General features: G+C 46.3%; 1 protein-coding gene across 3 annotated transcripts in view; it reads right to left on the bottom strand.

The window, feature by feature from the left end:
* LOC119397365 (cytochrome P450 3A24) overlaps positions 1 to 17,855 on the bottom strand; it is a 102,105-nt gene that overhangs the window by 59,824 nt on the left and 24,426 nt on the right. For all 3 annotated transcript variants that reach the window (XM_049416819.1, XM_049416820.1, XM_049416818.1), the window contains exons 9-11: positions 12,170 to 12,330; positions 9,924 to 10,015; positions 5,240 to 5,383 (exon numbers count right to left, since the gene is read on the bottom strand). In XM_049416819.1, the coding sequence (XP_049272776.1) occupies positions 5,240 to 5,383; positions 9,924 to 10,015; positions 12,170 to 12,330 (397 nt within the window). The remainder of the gene's footprint in view (positions 1 to 5,239; positions 5,384 to 9,923; positions 10,016 to 12,169; positions 12,331 to 17,855) is intronic.

Raw genomic sequence — 17,855 nt, 5'->3', positions numbered from 1 at the left:
CCAAATCAGGTGAGGTGCCTCCGACCCTGGAGGCAAAGCAAAACCACGCTAGGTGCACAACGCTTTCGGAAGGGGGCGGGCAGGATCAATACATCAACTGAGAAGAGCAAGAAGATGGCTTTCGCCTTCGAGTAGTCTTAGGTGACTGCATAAGGGAACCTGTGAGTTTTTTTAGCAGCGCTGCGGTGTCTTACAGACCCTTCCTGCCTTTCACAAGCCCAGGCCCCGGGCGGAATCAAGATTAGAATCCATACACAGCCCGTTCGATTATGAGCGCGAAAAAGACACAGCCCAAGAGCAGGAAAGAAGCAAAAGCAAGGCCCAGCGAATTTTGAAGTGGCGCCGGTACACTTTTCCATGTAATAAACGAGTGACCTCACTACCGGAGTTTTTTGCCTCACGAATCGACTGCAACAAGAATTTTTAGAACCCGTCAAGTTCGAGTGGAGTTCTGGATTCGTCGCACGCTTCAAGTGATTTCTCTCTCCTTTCGTCCCAGCGAACGCGCTGAAAGCTACACAGGGGAGTGATGATATGAAGGCAAGAAGCTATGTCCGTACGGCAGCGCAAGTCATGACCTCGAGCACTTTATTTTCTTGTTTTCTTTTAACGCGCGCCTCACTTTGTGTGGTCACGAACACGCTCGTGTAGTTCTAGCACTACAGAGCGCAGCGTGGGCTCGTCGCGGCACCCCACGGCGGCCGCGGTAACTATGGAGCTCACGATGTTCAAATCAGCCAATGGCCCTAAGCCGAATTGCAGTTATGGTATCATTTGTCGAGTGAAAATTAAGCTATTCATATCTGATTTGGAACTGAATAGTAAATTTTACGCGGCGTGCAGCGCTATAATGTTCGGCACACTTGATCGCAGGAGCCACGGCTACCGGTAGACAGCATTTTCTGGCCATATTTATAAATTGTTGGAGAGCCCCTTAAGGTAATGCTATTTGTGTGTACATATTCACAATTGTACAGGTCAGTTTCACTGTAAGGTGGGCGCAAAACGTACAGTATCCTTAAGGCATTTATTTATGAATGTAAAGTGAGAGACACTTTCAGTGCACAGAAATGACTGAAATCTCCATCTTGGGTCCGGCGTAGGATACTGATAACGCACGTGATGGAAATTTTTTTGAGATCACACGCTCGCTGCTGTTGCATGTGCCGCGATAACAGCGAGCACGCGATAACAGATGGTCGCGTGCGCATGCTGATACAAATGGTCGCGCGTATTGTATTTTTCGACACGAGTACGCGCCCTTGTTACGCGTGAAACCATCTCCTTCCATTGTTTTATGCACTACTAATAAAATTGCGAAGTACTGAAGTTATGAAAGCACACAAGTGATTTTTAATGCGTAGCATTATTTGGCGAATTCAGTCCCTCTTTCCGGGAGTCCAAGGCAGGGGAAAATTTACACCATCTCCAACAAAAGGCAACCATGTAGGGATGCGAAGCAGCGCATGGGTCGAGTTAAAGTTTCTGTTTATCACGGGCACCTTGCCCGATGTTAACGCGTCCTTGCAAGTGGAGCACACCATGAATTCACTGTAGTTGCTGTTGCCGTTACTCGCCCCGAACTCTTATTGGAGCACGCCACGCGGGTTCATCGTGCGTCTGCAGGATCTCGTTCCCCGACGCCATCACGCGATATCTGAGAGTGTGTAAGGGGGAGAGGCCACAGCGTCTTACCCAGCCCCTTACACAGGCCCGAACGCGCTAGCGTGAGCCAGCGCGTTCTGACTAAGAGACAACGCGTTGGTTCATCGTGCGTCTGGAGAATCTCGTTCCCCGACGCCATCACGCGATATCTGAGAGAGTGTAAGGGGGAGAGGCCACAGCGTCTTACCCAGCCCCTTACACAGGCCCGAACGCGCTAGCGTGTGCCAGCGCGTTCTGACTAGGAGACAACGCGTTGGTTCATCGTGCGTCTGCAGAATCTCGTTCCCCGACGCCATCACATGATTGATGAGAGAGTGTAAGGGGGAGAGGCCACAGCGTCTTACCCAGCACCTTACACAGGCCCGAATCCGCTACCGCGTGCCAGCACACATGGTTTTGTCTGCGTTACGCCAAGCTAGGACGGCATACGGCAGCCCGGACAAAGTGCTCTGCCCATCATCATCAAGGCGGTCGAAGAACAAGAGGAAGAATTCTCTTTGGCACGAGCGCGCGCTCAGATGGCTATGCTTGGTGGTAGAAAGCGGACGGTCGCCAAGGGAGCGCCGAGCAAAAGCTGCTTCGCATCTTAAATAAAGGGCGAAACGTGGCCCGGTCCCGCAGGTAGCGCAATACCGGGAAAACTGGCGACCTATCATTGACTGATTTGTCAACACATAGGTACAGTCGCACTTGACTGAGGTAGGCAGGTCTGGTGTGCTAGCGACGTACTGTTACATGCCATACATTAGCATTCATATACCCGTACTCGGTACCCACTCGCACCGAGGAAACGCGCAAAAGAAGCAAGAAACGCACATTAGCGGCAATAAAACTGTAGAGGAAGTACTTCAAGGGTAATGTTCGATGTGAAATAGAATACTACAACACTACGTTCTCTTTGTAGAAACACTAAAGTCAAACAATAAATCAATTTAAACGGATAAATTTTTCTTCCAAAGCAACCACTTCACCATAGTAGTTTTTTTTCTAATACGAGTGAAAACCAAGATTAAAGTTTCATTTCGTAAATTTCGTGCCCAAATCTCTGCACATGAACAACAGCTTGATGTCAGAGATTTCCAAGCGTTTATTTTCCTATTTCGGCCTCATGAAATCAACGAAGTTTCCTGAAACTTGGTACGTTAGGTCTCTGGCCTCCTCTGAGGACAATGCACTTCATTTTTACCCGATTAAGAACTACGGCATCACAACGAGTTGGTGCGTGAACTTGGATATGGCGTCGCCAGCTGCATTTTCTGTCTGCTGGTTTTCTCGCTTACAAGACATCTTCCCGAGGCAAGAGCAGTTCTTCTTGTATTGTGGAAGGCAATCTCCTTCTACGAGAAAAGTAGTTTTTTTTATTGCGATAGCAATTATATGGATAGTCTCGGCTGGTTTCTGCCGTCGCCGTCGCCGCCGTCATGCACAGTATACGTATTATTATGTATACATATATGAAAGTCCCAAAGAAAAATAGTTGAGAAATATGCTTGCGAAGCCAACCAGCGACCTCTCGGTCCGCAGCGCGTGGCGCTAACCACTACGCCACAAAGCGCAGATCCTTCAGGTAGCTAACGGCGAGCGTTATATACACACCCTTTTACCGCTGGCAGGACTCAGAGACGGCAGGCGCTTATAAGCGTTTCTTCATCACCAGCCAGATGGCGCGAGGAGCGCAACGGGCGCATTTAAAAGTCGTCGGTCAGCTCGCTCGCTTCTTCTAATATTTGCGCAGGGACAACCTTGCCCTTCCGCTGTCTGCTCGCGCGGTAGTTGCTGCCGGGGGTAGATGTTTCTGCAGCGTAGCAGCGCGTCCATCACGGGCCGCTTTTCTAGCTATCGCATTCATTGCTTCGCCCTTGCGGCGAAACTGACTTTATTTTTCTTCTTTAGTGTCCCTCTAATACCTTACGAACATGCAAGCACCATCCTGCGCGGCAGACGGACGAACATTATTCTACATACATCTTAATAAAGGTTTCGTTCTAATCTTTATTAATGCGAAAGGCTTAGATGTCTCATCAAACGCGAAAAGTGCACCTCGGTGGCATCAGCGCCAAAACGAGTGATGCAAACGATCACCATCGTGTCATGATTAGAGACCGGATTTTAGGCAAATGCCTATTTTGGTCCTCGCGCTACTATCGCGCCATTTTGACATATGAGCACGAATAAAGGTTAAGAAGGGCTTTTATAGTGTTTTTATAGTGCCTATAAATGCCTATTTTGGCATTCGTGCCTAAATGCTTACAAATGCCTATAAATGCCTATTTTCAAAATTGGCGCTTATATGAACGCTATTTAGCCTCACGTTTCGCTCTCGGGTGCAGTTTGAGACCGTTATTTATGCTACCTCGTAAGATTGACCGTTGGGAACTATGGAGTTCCACCTCGTCCTCTAGTTCAACCAACCAATAACCGCTAGCAGCAGTGAAGTGGGACACGCCAGCGAGCATTCGCCGCCGCATTGACATGGCCGGAGCGGTTGGCGAATGCGAAACCGCGGAGAGCCTTCAGCGGAAAGGAGAATGAAGAGAAAAAAAAAGAAAGAAAAATGTGATGTGCACGCAGCTCTTGTTTTGTTTGTAATTTGCTTTCTAAGGTGTTCACTGCAGTAGCGTAGCCAGAAATCTTTTTCAGGGGGGGGGGGGACAACCATACTTTATATATGTTCGTGCATACGTTCGTATGTGTGCGTGTATATACACACACACGCAAATCTGAAAAGTTTCGCGGAGGGGAGGTGTTGAACCCCCCCCCCCCCCCGCCTGGCTACGCCAGTGGTTCACTAGCAGGGCCGAAATTGGCTCTACGCAATTCAACCCGGCCAATATGAGGAATCCCTCCATTCTGGACTTTTAGCAATCTGGCTGTCTGCTCCTGCTCTGCACTAATCAGTCAAGCCGGAAAGACACTCAGGAGTGTGTTGATTCGACATTGTACACTTGACTCACTCTGCAGAACAAGGGAGTGCGAACCGTGCGGGACAAAGCACGTTATGTTCAAATGTTGGCGCCTTTGTTTTCCTGTCGTAGATAGAGGTCGCGCACGTGTTCGTTTGAAATTATTTCCATTTATGTGAAAATTTATTGTGCCTATATTTACAATTTTGGAAGCCTAAAACGAGCTTATTTAGTGCCTAAAAATCTGTCCTCTAGTCATGACGTCCCCCCATGACGGCTTCACGATGTCTCAGGCACCAAAAAATTTCTAACGCCATCGTGATGACGTCATCATGAAGTCACTTCGTCATATGATATCGTCGCTGGGTCAAATGTAGGCCGATCCAGGAGGCACTACAAACCCACGGAATGAGTAGAAAGCTATAGCAGCGCCTCCGATCTCGGAGGCAGTGAAAAATCACGTTAGGTGCAGAAAGCCTTCCGGGGAGGGGGCGCATCACTACAATCACCTCAGAAGAAGGCTTTCATCTTCGAGTCGTCTTAGGCGAATGCATAGGGACCTTGTGAGTAATTTTATTTAAGAACAGCTGCTTGTCTTTGTCCTTGACGCAACTGAACGCGGCCCTATATATCGTGAAACCGCACTCCAGATGAAGCGTGGGAGTAGTCACCTTTCAGGCTTGAAAGCGTCTGGCTCCGGGAAGAACTCCGGGTCTCGATGCAGAGCGTAGAGAGGCACGGTGACCATTCCGCCCTTGCGAATCTTGATTCCCGTTTCACCGAGCACGCAGTCTTCCACGGCCGACCGCTCTAGCCTGCGCGATGACAAGCGTTTAACACATTTCTCCACCTAGGTAGCCTATGCATATATATATATATATATATATATATATATATATATATATATATATATAGTACTTTGGGTATGAATATCGATGGGTCCCGTACGACAGATGATTGAAGAGAGACACACGTAAGAAATGTAGTTTTGTTAACGTTTCGGCTGGTGGGCCAGCCTTCGTCAGAATCGACGAAGGCGGGCGCACCAGCCGAAACGTTAATAAAACTACATTTCGTACGTGAGTCCTACTCGAATCAATTATATATATATATATATTGTAAGGATGAAGTTCAATGGATCCGGTGGGAAATGCAGTCGAGAAAGGAAGACAAAACGTAGGCCCTCCCGCCGAAACGTTAGTAAAACTTGTTTCGTAGTTTTGTCTTCTTTTCTCGACTATATATATATATATATATATATATATATATATATATATATATATATATAATTGATTGACGAGAAGGACTCATGGGATACAATTCTGCGCATTCAAAGCTAATTAAAAGAGGAGTAGTGTTGTCTTGTCTAAAGCAATGTGTTCAAAAATTCATGTCCGCATAAAATGGCGCAGAGCGTCAACGTAAAGGTAAAATGGCTGAAGAACAGTGAATTCACTGACTGTGTGATTGCGTCGGTGGCGCAGAAGCCGTTAAAGACAATTAACGCCAAAAAGATTTGAAAAGTGAAGAATCGGCTACCGAAAAAGCAAAACCAATTGTTCTGTCATATATTCACAAGGTTTCACATAAGCTAAAAAAGATTGCAAATGCAGAGAATGTGGAACTGGTTTTCTCGGCTCCGGAAAAAGCTTATTGGAATGTGTCGAAGTGTAAACGGCTGCAAGAAAGGAAGCCAGAGTAAGAATTGCGGGATCAACCTTGTTAGAAAATTTGTAGATAATGTACATGACTTTCTTACAGGGGCTGTAAGGAAGTCGTGTACATTATTCCTTTGACATGCGGTAAGAGATACGTCGGACAGATGGAAAGAGGTTTAAACACAAGATTAAGAGAACATCGAAATAACTGTAAGCTAATCACACACCCGAGCATTCTAGCAACACATGTATCCACATGAAAGTGTACGCCGCTTTTGGAAAAAACCACAATTTTCTCACACGTTCATGATAAAATGGAACGACTAATAATGGAATCTTATACGATGACGCAGGCACATGCCGACGATTGTATCAGTGCATCATCCATTAATCTTTCCTCAAGAGAAATTCGTTTTATAAAAACAACTTTTATCATACGCATGTCCAAAGAGATTTTGTATCTTGCCTCAGGTTTTTGCGATGCCATCCTTTGTGTATATATGTGACGGAAATCTCTGGATATAACAAGTTGTTAGTCTGCGCTCTGTGTTTGTGGTGTATTCAGTCAGTTCCTGTACGTTAAAAAGCGCGATTACCCCCGAGTTGTATGGTGTAGTTTAGCAAGGGGGAAATGGAAAGGGAAGTCAGTGCGAGGAGGACTGATGTAAGGGTGAGGAGGAGGGAAAAGAGGAGTGGAGAGGGTAAACCATAGCATAGTCGGGTATAGTATATAGTAAGCAGTGTGGCGGGAAAGGGAACTGAGGGTAAGGAGGAACAAGACGAGGTCAAAGCCGCCAGCTCTGCTGTCTTCTCAGTCTTCACACCACTATTGCGTAGCCGCTCCAATTTTACAGCGAAAGCTCTTATGAGATCACAACGAGGGCCGTCTTTGGCGCCGTAGTTGTCCGCCGCCGGTGTCCGTAACCAGTATCGCGCGAAATAAGAAAAAAAAAGTAAATAAGAAAAAATATCCAGGATGGAACGAGGTTCGAACCGGGGCCCTTTGCGTGGGAGCCCAGTATTCTACCTCAGAGCCATGCTGGTGCTTGAAACTGCGTTGCAAGAAAGACCCTACACAGGCTTCATGCCGGGAAGGAACAACATTAACGTATGTAATGTAGTGTGGAGAAGAGTAAAATACCAACCAGGGCGTCACACACCGCGAATTCTGTAACTAGGCATCACACAATGCGCATTGCGCAACGAGTGCGTTGTTGAATGCTTCCAAACCATTACAAAGGGCTCAGCCACAATTCTTCATCGTCATCAACCGTCGGATCAACAAAGTGCACATAATGCCTTACAGGTGTTTAGCGGGTGCCACGGTTCTTCGCAGAATGACGAAAAATTGCATAGTGGCTGCTTTCTTACTTCACAAAAATTATGATGATTTATAGCGTACTGGGTTCCTCCCAAGTGCAATTCTATTGGTTGCCAAGGAAGCCCATCAGGCTCTCATGATCCATTTCCTCAGTCTCAATAAAGTTAATTCCCCCCCCTCTCTCTCTCTCTCTTTCTTTCTCACGTTAACGTATGTAATAAAGCATGGTGGGAGAGTTAAATAACGACCGGGCGTCACACAATGCGAATTACGTGACTAGTGGGTCATTTAAAGCTTCCAACCCATTACAATGGGCTCAGCCATAATTTTTCATCGTCATCAGCCGTCGCATCAACAAAGTGCACATAATGCCTTACAGATGGTGCCCCGCTTCTCCGCAAAGTGACGAATAATGTCGCGGTGGGTGCTTCCCAACTGCACAAAATTATGATTTGTGGTGTAGTGGGTACGTCGCTAGTGTACTTGTATTAGTAGCCACAATTGAGCTTATAACGGGCCCTAGAAATGCCGCTCTTCCAGCTTTCGCTGTGACAGTGCTGCGCCTTCCGCGCAGGCCTGGCGTTTTTTTTTCGTATATTTATTTGATGCATGACGCCGCGGTAATGAATTTCACCTTGGTATAGGCACTGTGTGATCTCATTTTCTCCCGAGCATCCCGAATGACGTTGAGAACTCGACGAACGAAAATAAAGTGGTATCTTTTGAATTTCATATATTTATTGGCAATAGCATGTTTAGGTAGAGGTTACTTCTTAATATATAGCTCTCTGCCCTATGCTAACTATTGCAAGCCATTCATCCCTCCCCCCCCTTTTTTTTTGCGCACAACATCATGAGAAATTTAAGGCCACGAAACATGACCAAAATTTCCAACTTAGGAAAATTTTGTTTATCTTAGCCTTCTCATCTTGAGAGCACTGAGACATCTTATTCAATTATGCACATACGTAAATATTGATGTCTTTGTTATATGCAGCGAAAACTCAGAACGAGCAAAGTATACTATGAGTAACTTCAAATTAGTTCCAGATTGTAAATTTAACTTCTAGGCATGAACCAACCGGACATGAAGTATTATTAATGTGAAATACCCATTCGAACTTATCTGGTAAAAGTTTTGTTATCACGATAGGCAAAGCAGACTAGACTGATAATTGTGTTAACATGGTGGCTGAGCTGGTCACTCTCCAGAGTGGTTTTGAAGAAGGGCCATACACAACGAACGGATAACTTTTTTTTTAGATGCAATGCTGCCATGACTGACCACAGCCGTAATGCACTATTTTTCAGGGACTTTATAACACACTACTACCTACCGCCACGTATGAAATAAGTGGTGCACCAGAATATGCACTGATCATCATGGTGTCTGGCTGGGATAGAGTTGCAGAATAATCTGTGATGACATTTGTATTTTTAAAAATAACGCACTTGATGGCAGCTTATGCGATTAATTCACGATACAACTTGCCAATGAATGCATCAAAATCAAGCAAGCTTTTAAGCTGTTTAAGCTGTCAGCTGCTTGTGCTCTGTCGTAAAAAGCGGTCAATATCATGAGCTGCCATGCACTCTCTTTGTTCTCTTTACAGTGAAGTGAAAAACTCCTCAGGTGAGTATGCGCCGCCGGTATTGGACAAGCCCCACTACCGTGTACAGAAGGCGCGAGCGTCAAACGAAAATGAACACGTGAAAAAGAGAGAAGGAAAGGAAAATATGCAAAATAGAGAGAAAGAAAGAGAAAAAAGACAGCGACAGAAAGGAAGAAGAAGATAAAGATAGAGATAAATGAAGGGAATAAAGACATAAAAAGATAAAAAGACAGAAAAACACAGACATAGAGGGAAGGAAAGAGAGAGCGATAAAGAAAGAAAAAAAAAGAGGAACAGAGAAATAGAGGGATATGACGGGAAAAGACTTAAAAAGATAGCAAGAGAGAGAAAGACATGAAAGAGAGGGTAAGATATCGAAAGAAACAGACGCGAAAAAGAGAGAAAAAACAGAGAGGAACAAAGAAAGAGAGAGAGATAAAGAAAGGGAAGGAATAGAAATAAAGAAATAGAAATCAACATATGCAAAAAAAAGATACAAGAAACAAAGAGAAAGAGAAACGAAGAGAAGAAAGCAATTTAAAAAAAAATAAAAGATAAGCGAGGAAGGCCAGCCAGCTGCGCTATTTCTTCAGGCTTGGCACCACTAATGTAAATTACTGCTAAAAGCCAGATATTCAAGCTGCCGGCGTAACGAAGCAGTCATTACGTGAATTGGCGATGGAGACAATTAGGTACAGTGACGAAATGCGACATAATTATCATTTTGCAAACGGCTTCGGCGGTCTCAAACGCGGCAGTATACCTTGGGGCCGTAGGGTACAGTCGCAGCGTTTCGGAGACGATGCAATGCAGATACTTGAGCCTCGCCACCGCGTCCATGCTGGGCTCACTTCCCTGCGTAAAGTAAGGCTGCATTGCCCACGCAATACTCACAAGGGACATACACTTTAAACGACTTCTGCTCTTTCCTCTTGGCGATGCTAGAGCTGCCCACTTTTCGCGAGTATTTCTTTTGAAGAGTCCACTAGGCTTGCTACCCTTCGGTTAACAGCGCCATTGCCTTTGCTATAGGGCACATCTGCACTGGAGTATGCAACTTCTACAAACTTAAAGGTTCTCGGATTGGGCTAGGTGGTACTGCATGATCTGACAATGAAGCGCAAGACAGGGAGCCCGAAGAACTAAAAATGTAATTTAGGAGGGCTGTAGTCTTTCAAGATTTGGGAAATGCAAATACTGCAGATTCTTACTATTCATATATTATATATACAGGGTGTCCCAGCTATCTTTAGCCAAGGGTTTAAAAATACAATATTAGAGGCAGGCGGGTGCAATCACTTCCAAATTACTGACAGTCACCTTGCGCACTACAGACAATGTTTTGTTTGGTAATTAACTAATTTGTTAATTAGGCCTATTTAATTAACTTGCTAAATATTGACTGTAGGCAAGAAATGCGGCTTGAAAAGCTCGTAAGCGTCTTTAGAAGCCCCAATTCAATTATTTGCGATAAAGAAAGTTTCACGTATACCATTTTTTCCAAGCTGCAAACAAAGCCCGCGAAATACAAAAAGAATCACGTGACCAGCGCATTCGCCCGCCGCGAGAATGCTGCCCTCAGCCATGGTTTGGGCGAACGAAATAAGCTGCGGCCGCGACTCGGCAGCTCCGTTGCAGCGGTAGGCCGATAAGTTGACGGTGGTTTCTTGGCCCGCGCTCGCTACAACTTGCACCGTCATGCGCGCCAACTGGCTGACGCGGGCCAAAAAAACCACCGTCGACTTATCGGCCTACCACTGCAACGAAGCCGGCGAGTCGCGGCCGCAGATGATTTCGTTCTCTCAAACCACGGCTGAGGGCAGCATTCCCGAGGCGCGCGAACGCGATAGTCACGTGGTTCTTTTTGTATTTCGCGGTCTTTCTTTGCAGCTTGGAAAAAATGGTATACGTGAGACTTTCTTTATCGCAAATAATGGGATTGGGTTTTCTGAAGACGCTCTCGAACTTTGCAAGCCGCATTTATTCGTACAGTCAATATTTAGTGATTTAATTCAATAAGCCTAATTAAAAAATCAGTTAATTACCAAACAAAAAATTGTCTGTAGTGCGCAAGGTGACTGTCAGTAATTTGCAAGTGATTTCACTCGCCTGCCTCTAATATTGTATTTTTAACCCTTCGCTAAAGATAGCTGGGACACACGGTATACATACACATATATATATACATACATACATACATACATACATACATACATACATACATATATATATATATATATATATATATATATATATATATATATATATATATATATATATATATATATATATATATATATATATATATATATATATATATATATATATTGAAGTGAATGTATATTGACAATTAAAAGTACGCGTTTTACAGTTTTTGCGTGAGAACAAATGAAGCTAACGAGTGTGTGCGTTCAGCGTTTCGAATAAATGTTATTTTGGTATAAAAAAAGGTTCAGTACCGACACTCGTTCACCTCCCGAGAACAATAAAAGTGACTTAAACCTGGCGCGTTCGTTATTACTAGCTCTGTTGTATAGAGAATAACGAAATAGAACTACAGGCCCCGCCTAAACATTTTCACTTGAAGCGATACGTCTCCGAGCGCGTCATTCTTTTGGTGGATAGGACTTTGGGCGCATTGGTTATGTGCTTACTCTGACACCTATTCTCTATTTCGGGTGAATTTCAACTCACCCTTGGCTGGTGCTCCTTTCTGTGACACCAAAAATTATTTTGTTGCAACCAATTGCGTAAAGCAGATTTCTGCAAAACTACTTACAAAACTTTTTTTTTACGTGAAGCTGTTTATGTACACTCAAAGTTTCTAACAGGTGGCCGCTTTCCAGTCCCGTGCTACGGGACCCCGGACTGAATAAGCATCCTGTGCTTGTATTTTCCATGAGTCAGTGACGATAAAGGCCTATTCTAGGCTGCCCAAAGAGTATTGAATCTTTCCGAAAGTTCTGTTCAAACAACAACTACAATTCTCGCACGAGAACTCCCACTTACGTGAGTCGCGATGCATTCGTCCACTTCTCGCCTCAGTTTGTCCTGCACGTCGGGATGCACGGCGAGCAGGTGTGCGGCGAATGCCACCATCGACGCGGTGGTCTCCTGGCCGCCCACGAAGAACAGCACGCACTGGGCCAGGGCTTCGTCCTCGGTCAAAACTGCACGCATCGCCGAAGCCGTCGTGGGAACTTGGCTGCAACGCTTGTGAACCCTTCTAATGCGTTATAATTCGCGGAACTATTTCCCTCGGAAAAACCGTGCTTCCTCAACCTAACGCGCTCTGGTATACGTAGAAATACATGGGATCTTAAGTAGGTGCATATATGCGATAACGCCGTATTACTGTGAAAAGCATTCATGATAGAAGACTGGGCGTGCAAACACGGACACAAGAGAGACGTAAAGACGCCAGAAACGCCGACTAACGACTGCAAAGGCACGTAAGGGTGGAAAAGAAAGAATGCATGAAAACTTATCTGCCCATGCCCATGCATTAGGCGATAACTATCAATCCGGCAGGCATTAGATGTATTCTTTGTGCGAGTTAAGCGACACTTGGAAGCGACAGTTGGAGTGCGCTACCATTATTATCGATATGCCATGCCTCAACCATGAGTCTCGTTTCTTCATTCCGGTGCCTGTACAAAACTGCGCATTCATCGAATTTCGGCGGGCATTTGCACTGGGAATATGGAGTGCACTGTGGATATGTATTTGACTGTGGATATGTGGATATGGAGTGTGTAAAGATGTAAAGATAGTGGGGAAAGCAGGATTGTGTACGGTTGCCGCAACAAGTAACCATACCATACAAGCTTGTGTAAGTAGTATACGCCGCCGCCACAGAAATATGTAACTCGTAACAAGCTTCGCTTAAACAAGAGCAGCGCAGCGACGTTCTGTGCATCAGCAGCAAGCAGCTGTAAGGCGCCTAGGAGAGACCCAGGCTGTGTCACAGCGCTTCGGAGGAGGCCTCGGTGGATGTAACTTAATAGACGTAATGTGATAGAGCCCTAACGCGATCCGACGTTCAATGACAGTCTGTCGGGACGCTCTGAATGCGATGCTTTGACGTAGAGGGCGGGCGTGAAGCCCTATAATGGGACTCCATTACGAGGTTGCATACAGGAAAGACAAAGAATAAGCTTGAAGCGAACGCGCGATTTTGCTTTCAGAGTTAAAGCCAGGAAAGTGTGCCCTAATGGAACTCCATAACGAAGCTATGCAGCGTGGGAAACATGAATGACAGGCTTGAACCAAACCCAAGATTTTGCTTTGCAAGGGAATACCAGGCAAATGCGTGTAAAGTTTGCAACGCTCGGTATTTTTTGTCCATCAGCGGGGAATATTTGTAGAACTGCTCTTTAATGATGGCATACCCATGAAAGTCACCTATAGTTATTCATTCGCAAAATGAAAAACATAGTCGCAGTGCTCGAACTGCATGCAAAGCCGTGGCGGGCTTAGCTAATGGAACACAGTAAGGCATTAGCTTGTGGTGGAAATTTCTACTTTCGTCTTCGATTACTTGGTTGCTCTTTACGTCCCAGGAGGCCATGCTTCGTATTTTGTTCTTGCTTATGTGTTCTATGGATGCGACCCTGTTTTCTTCCGTTACTACCCCTAAACCCTGACCCTCTTTTTTTTAGCTTATATATTATGAAACAAATATTACACCATCTCCCACTAAAGGGAATCATGTGGGGATGCGAAGCAGCGCATGGGTCGACCTAAAGTTCCGTTCATCACGCGCGCCTTGCCTGATGTTAAGCGTCCTTGCAAGTGGAGCGCACCATGAATTCACTGTAATTGCTATTGCTGTTACTCGTCCCGAACTCCTGTTGGAGCGCGCCACACAGGTTCATCGCGCGTCTGCAGAATCTCGTTCCCCGACGCCATCACGTGATTGCTGAGAGAGTGTAAGGGGGAGAGGCCACAGCGTCTTACGCGCCCCTTACACAGGCGCGAACGCGTTAGTGCGTGCCAGCACACATGGTTTTGTCTGCGTTACGCCAAGCTAGGACAGCATACGGCAGCCCGGGCCCCTAAAGTGCTCTGCCCGTATCATCATCAAGGCGGTCGAAGTACAAGAGGAAGAATACTTCTCCTTGGCGCGAGCGCGCGCTCAGATGGCTATGCTAGGTGGTAGAGAGCGGACGGTCGCCAATGGAACTACGGACACAGCCCAGCGCAAAAGCTGCTTCGCATCTAAAAAAGTATCCCTCCATTCAGCGCTCGAGATAGTAAGGTTAAAGGGGTACTCTCACAAAAATGCTGGCCTCACGTTTTAAATGTGGAGCATTTCTTAGTCGCACCTGCGGCGTCGGCCGCCGCCCACACCCCCACTGCGCATGCTCGGCTCGTCTCGTGTCGGCAGCAAGCCTCCCATCTTCCTCCCTCGCATGCTCGGCTCGTCTCGTGCCGGCAGCAGGCCTCTCCCTCCCTTCCTCCCTCCTCTCCGTCCCTCCCTCCTCTCGATCGAACGCGGGCGGTGTGTATATAAGCGGCGGATCGCGCGTTCGGAATTCAGTCAAGGGCGTCTTTACTAGGCTTTCGCTTGACTTGACCTTTTGCTTGACTCGAGTAGATGCGATGGAAGCAACAGTACCTTCAATCAGCGTCCCACCACTCGTTGAAGGCAACGTTACCCTACCCTCATTATCGTCGGCGTCAACAACAGCAAGCAACGCAGAAGACAATACTGCGAAGAGACGAGCATACGACGCTGAACGCAAGCGTTTGAAGCGAGCTGCGGACCCGGAACTTCGTGCACGCTGGAGCCGTTCAAGTCGTAATTGGTGTGCGCATCGTGTAATAATTAGGCATTCCCAAACCATACCCAATTATGCAACATTCACGCGATACCCCCACCCCTCTGCGACGCATTTACTCGAGTTCCCCCGTGTGAAGATGCGGGCGACTTTTTTTTTTTTTTGCTGCACTGTGTTGCTGGGGGCCTATTAGTCATAACACGGAACATCGCTTGCTGAAGCGCGCGACAGATAATTAATTACAGGCTCCTCATTACCGGCCAGTGTCAGTTTCGGTTTAAATAACGACAAGCCTCCGGCTGCAATTATCACCACCTAGCGGTTGCAGCGCTCGATGACGTCAGCACACAGCACTGCGACGCACTTCCGCGCGGTTCGCTAGCAGCCGCCGAGAAGTAGGCTGCTGGAGAGAACGCGGCGAAAAAAATGGCGGCTATGACGTCATCATAACTTGTTGCAGCGCGGTCACGTGAGGGAAATAGGGGGGCCACCGAGGGTCACCTTTCAGGGTGTCAATAGCGCGAGGGTGTCGATCGCTCACGAAAACTTCACAATTCACTTAAAATACCCTCCATACTATATTCGCTGCTGATATTTTGCAGATGATATACGCATGTTCACGGGAATCGATTCCGCAGGCTACCTCGGCCACGAAATTTTGTATCAGTACACCTTTAAGTGAAAGGCAGGGAGGTTGAATCAGAAGAAAATTTTGCGGTTTGCTACCCTTCACTGGGGAAGGGGTAAGGGGAGACAGAAAAGTAAGGAAGGAAAAACGAGAAAGGGTTATAGTGAGTGCATATAGTTGGCGTATATGACTCCCAAAGAAGTAGTACTTTTAGTGTGGATTTTTTCTGTATGAGTACCTTGCAAAATCATGTTTGCCACGGCACTTTATTTCCCTTAATTTTGCGCACACTAAGCGTAGAGAAAGCTCAGAGAAAGCGCAGATAGATCCCGTCGCAAAAGAAGGGTGAAACGCTGGAAGGTTAGTCTGGGTGAAACATTCACTTTGCTACCCTACATTAGAAGGCTTTGTAGACAGAGATGATAATGCAGAACGTAGAGTATATGTGTATATATACAGTCGCGAGCGGTTGCCTCTCTACGCTGGGCATTGAAAGTACATCGCTGAACGATCAGTGCTGCGGCGGCAAGGCAACAGTGTAAACACCGCAGTGTGTGTTTTTTGTACCGCTAACCTGTAGTTTTAAACGAATGTTGAATAGCGTTAACGTACATTTGCAGTGTTCTCAAGATGATTTGTGAAAGCTGGTTCCTGCTTTATCGGTGCGCACGCGGTGGTCGATCTGTACAGGGAGAAGCTGCCAGTGGAGAACATTTGAGTTGAACATCACTCTGTCACCAGGAGGACACATAATAATTAACTGCTGCTCTGGGAAAGCACTTGGCAAGCTGATTAAGGCAGTAACTATTGCATAGCGAAACTGTTCTCTAAATTGGTCATGGTGGTATTGTAGGACGTTTCTCGCCGGAAGTGCATATTTCTGTCAGCTTGACAAGTACTGAAGATTGGGCATGTTGGTGCGTCATAATGTCGCATTGCTACAGCGCAGCTCAGTTTGAGCATGAAGGATATAGACGACAGCAAATAAGGAAATGACAGGCAACCGGATGAGCACTCATCTTATTGCCAGTCATTTCGTTCCTTGCTGCTGTCTCAGCTTGTCTGCAGGAGAATACATTAAGGGCAATAGCCATTTTTACGAGTTTGCCTCCAGGAAAGCTGCTCGGAAAGAAAAAAAAGCGGGTGGTAGGACTGCCCGCTGAGAAAAGTCACAGTTTCGCCTGAAGGGCTAAGCAATGAATGCGATAGCAAGAAATTTGAATGTCACAGGAAGAACGACAAGCAGCTAGAAGCAGTTAGAGCGCTAACTGTCACAGTTGTTGCTTCAACTAACCCCATACTTTGGCTCGTCTAGCTAGCAGATCACTGCTTTCGCAAACGCAGCCGCTGCCGCGAGGAAAGTGATCTTCTTGTGGTCTATAGCTTCAACGCAAACTTTGCGGTGAAAGCACATTGCGTACAAAACTCCCGCTTAAGAGATAATCGTGCGAGCACGGTCGATGACGCCGTGTATGTCAAAGCAAAAATCGAAGGCGCACATCTTAACTCCGGCGAAACACTAGACAGTTTTAGAATTGGGGACCCAAGAAATTTGCGAGCCGCCAGGACGCATGCGCAGAACGCAAGCCCCTCCCGGACTTTCGCGCTCGCGTTGTCCCAAGGCCCTGTAGCGCCTTCCTTTGGGCGGCAAACAAACCTGCAGTGCGCGCTACCTCAAGAGAAGGAAAGAAAGGAGACGCTTGGCAGTGGCACGTAAAGCCACGGCTCACGTTCCCTGCGGTCGTCGATTATGGTCACTAAACCAAAACTTCATTTGGGTCTAGTTTGTACACATTCCTGATGCTAAAATTACAGCGCAAATGCACTTCTTTGTGCTTCTTACTTCTTCTTTACTTTTTTGTCCCTGCACATATCTCAATATAATTTCATGCCTTCGCGTATCTAATACACTATCATCCTAGTTGCACGTTTCGGTTTAGCGCTATTGTTGTGTGCGCATGTGCGGTAAGTTGCCTTGGGCTTATATATGCATTGGCGTATGAAAGAATAAAGCAGTTGTTAGTCAGCGCTTGTGTAGTACGTTTCTTTTCTTCGTGGGTGTCTTCTGCGTTTGCGCAGTAATTTTAGCCTCAGGATTGTGGTCGCGTTGTAACATACATACTGTGATTCTGGTTCAGCCGTCTCGTTTCTTCCCTCCTGTGGCATAAGTCTACAAGAACCAAAGCGTTCCCACTGGCGCGCGCCGCCACGAGCCACGGGACGCTCTTCTTTTTCCCTGGCCGACTGGCCACGAGCGGCGTGATGCTACAACCCCGAAATGGAA

The sequence above is a fragment of the Rhipicephalus sanguineus genome, chromosome 6 (genome assembly GCF_013339695.2).
Source record: "Rhipicephalus sanguineus isolate Rsan-2018 chromosome 6, BIME_Rsan_1.4, whole genome shotgun sequence".
NCBI classification, from domain to species: domain Eukaryota; kingdom Metazoa; phylum Arthropoda; class Arachnida; order Ixodida; family Ixodidae; genus Rhipicephalus; species Rhipicephalus sanguineus.
Note: the sequence above shows the minus strand (reverse complement) of the source record. Positions and strands in the feature narration are given on the sequence as shown.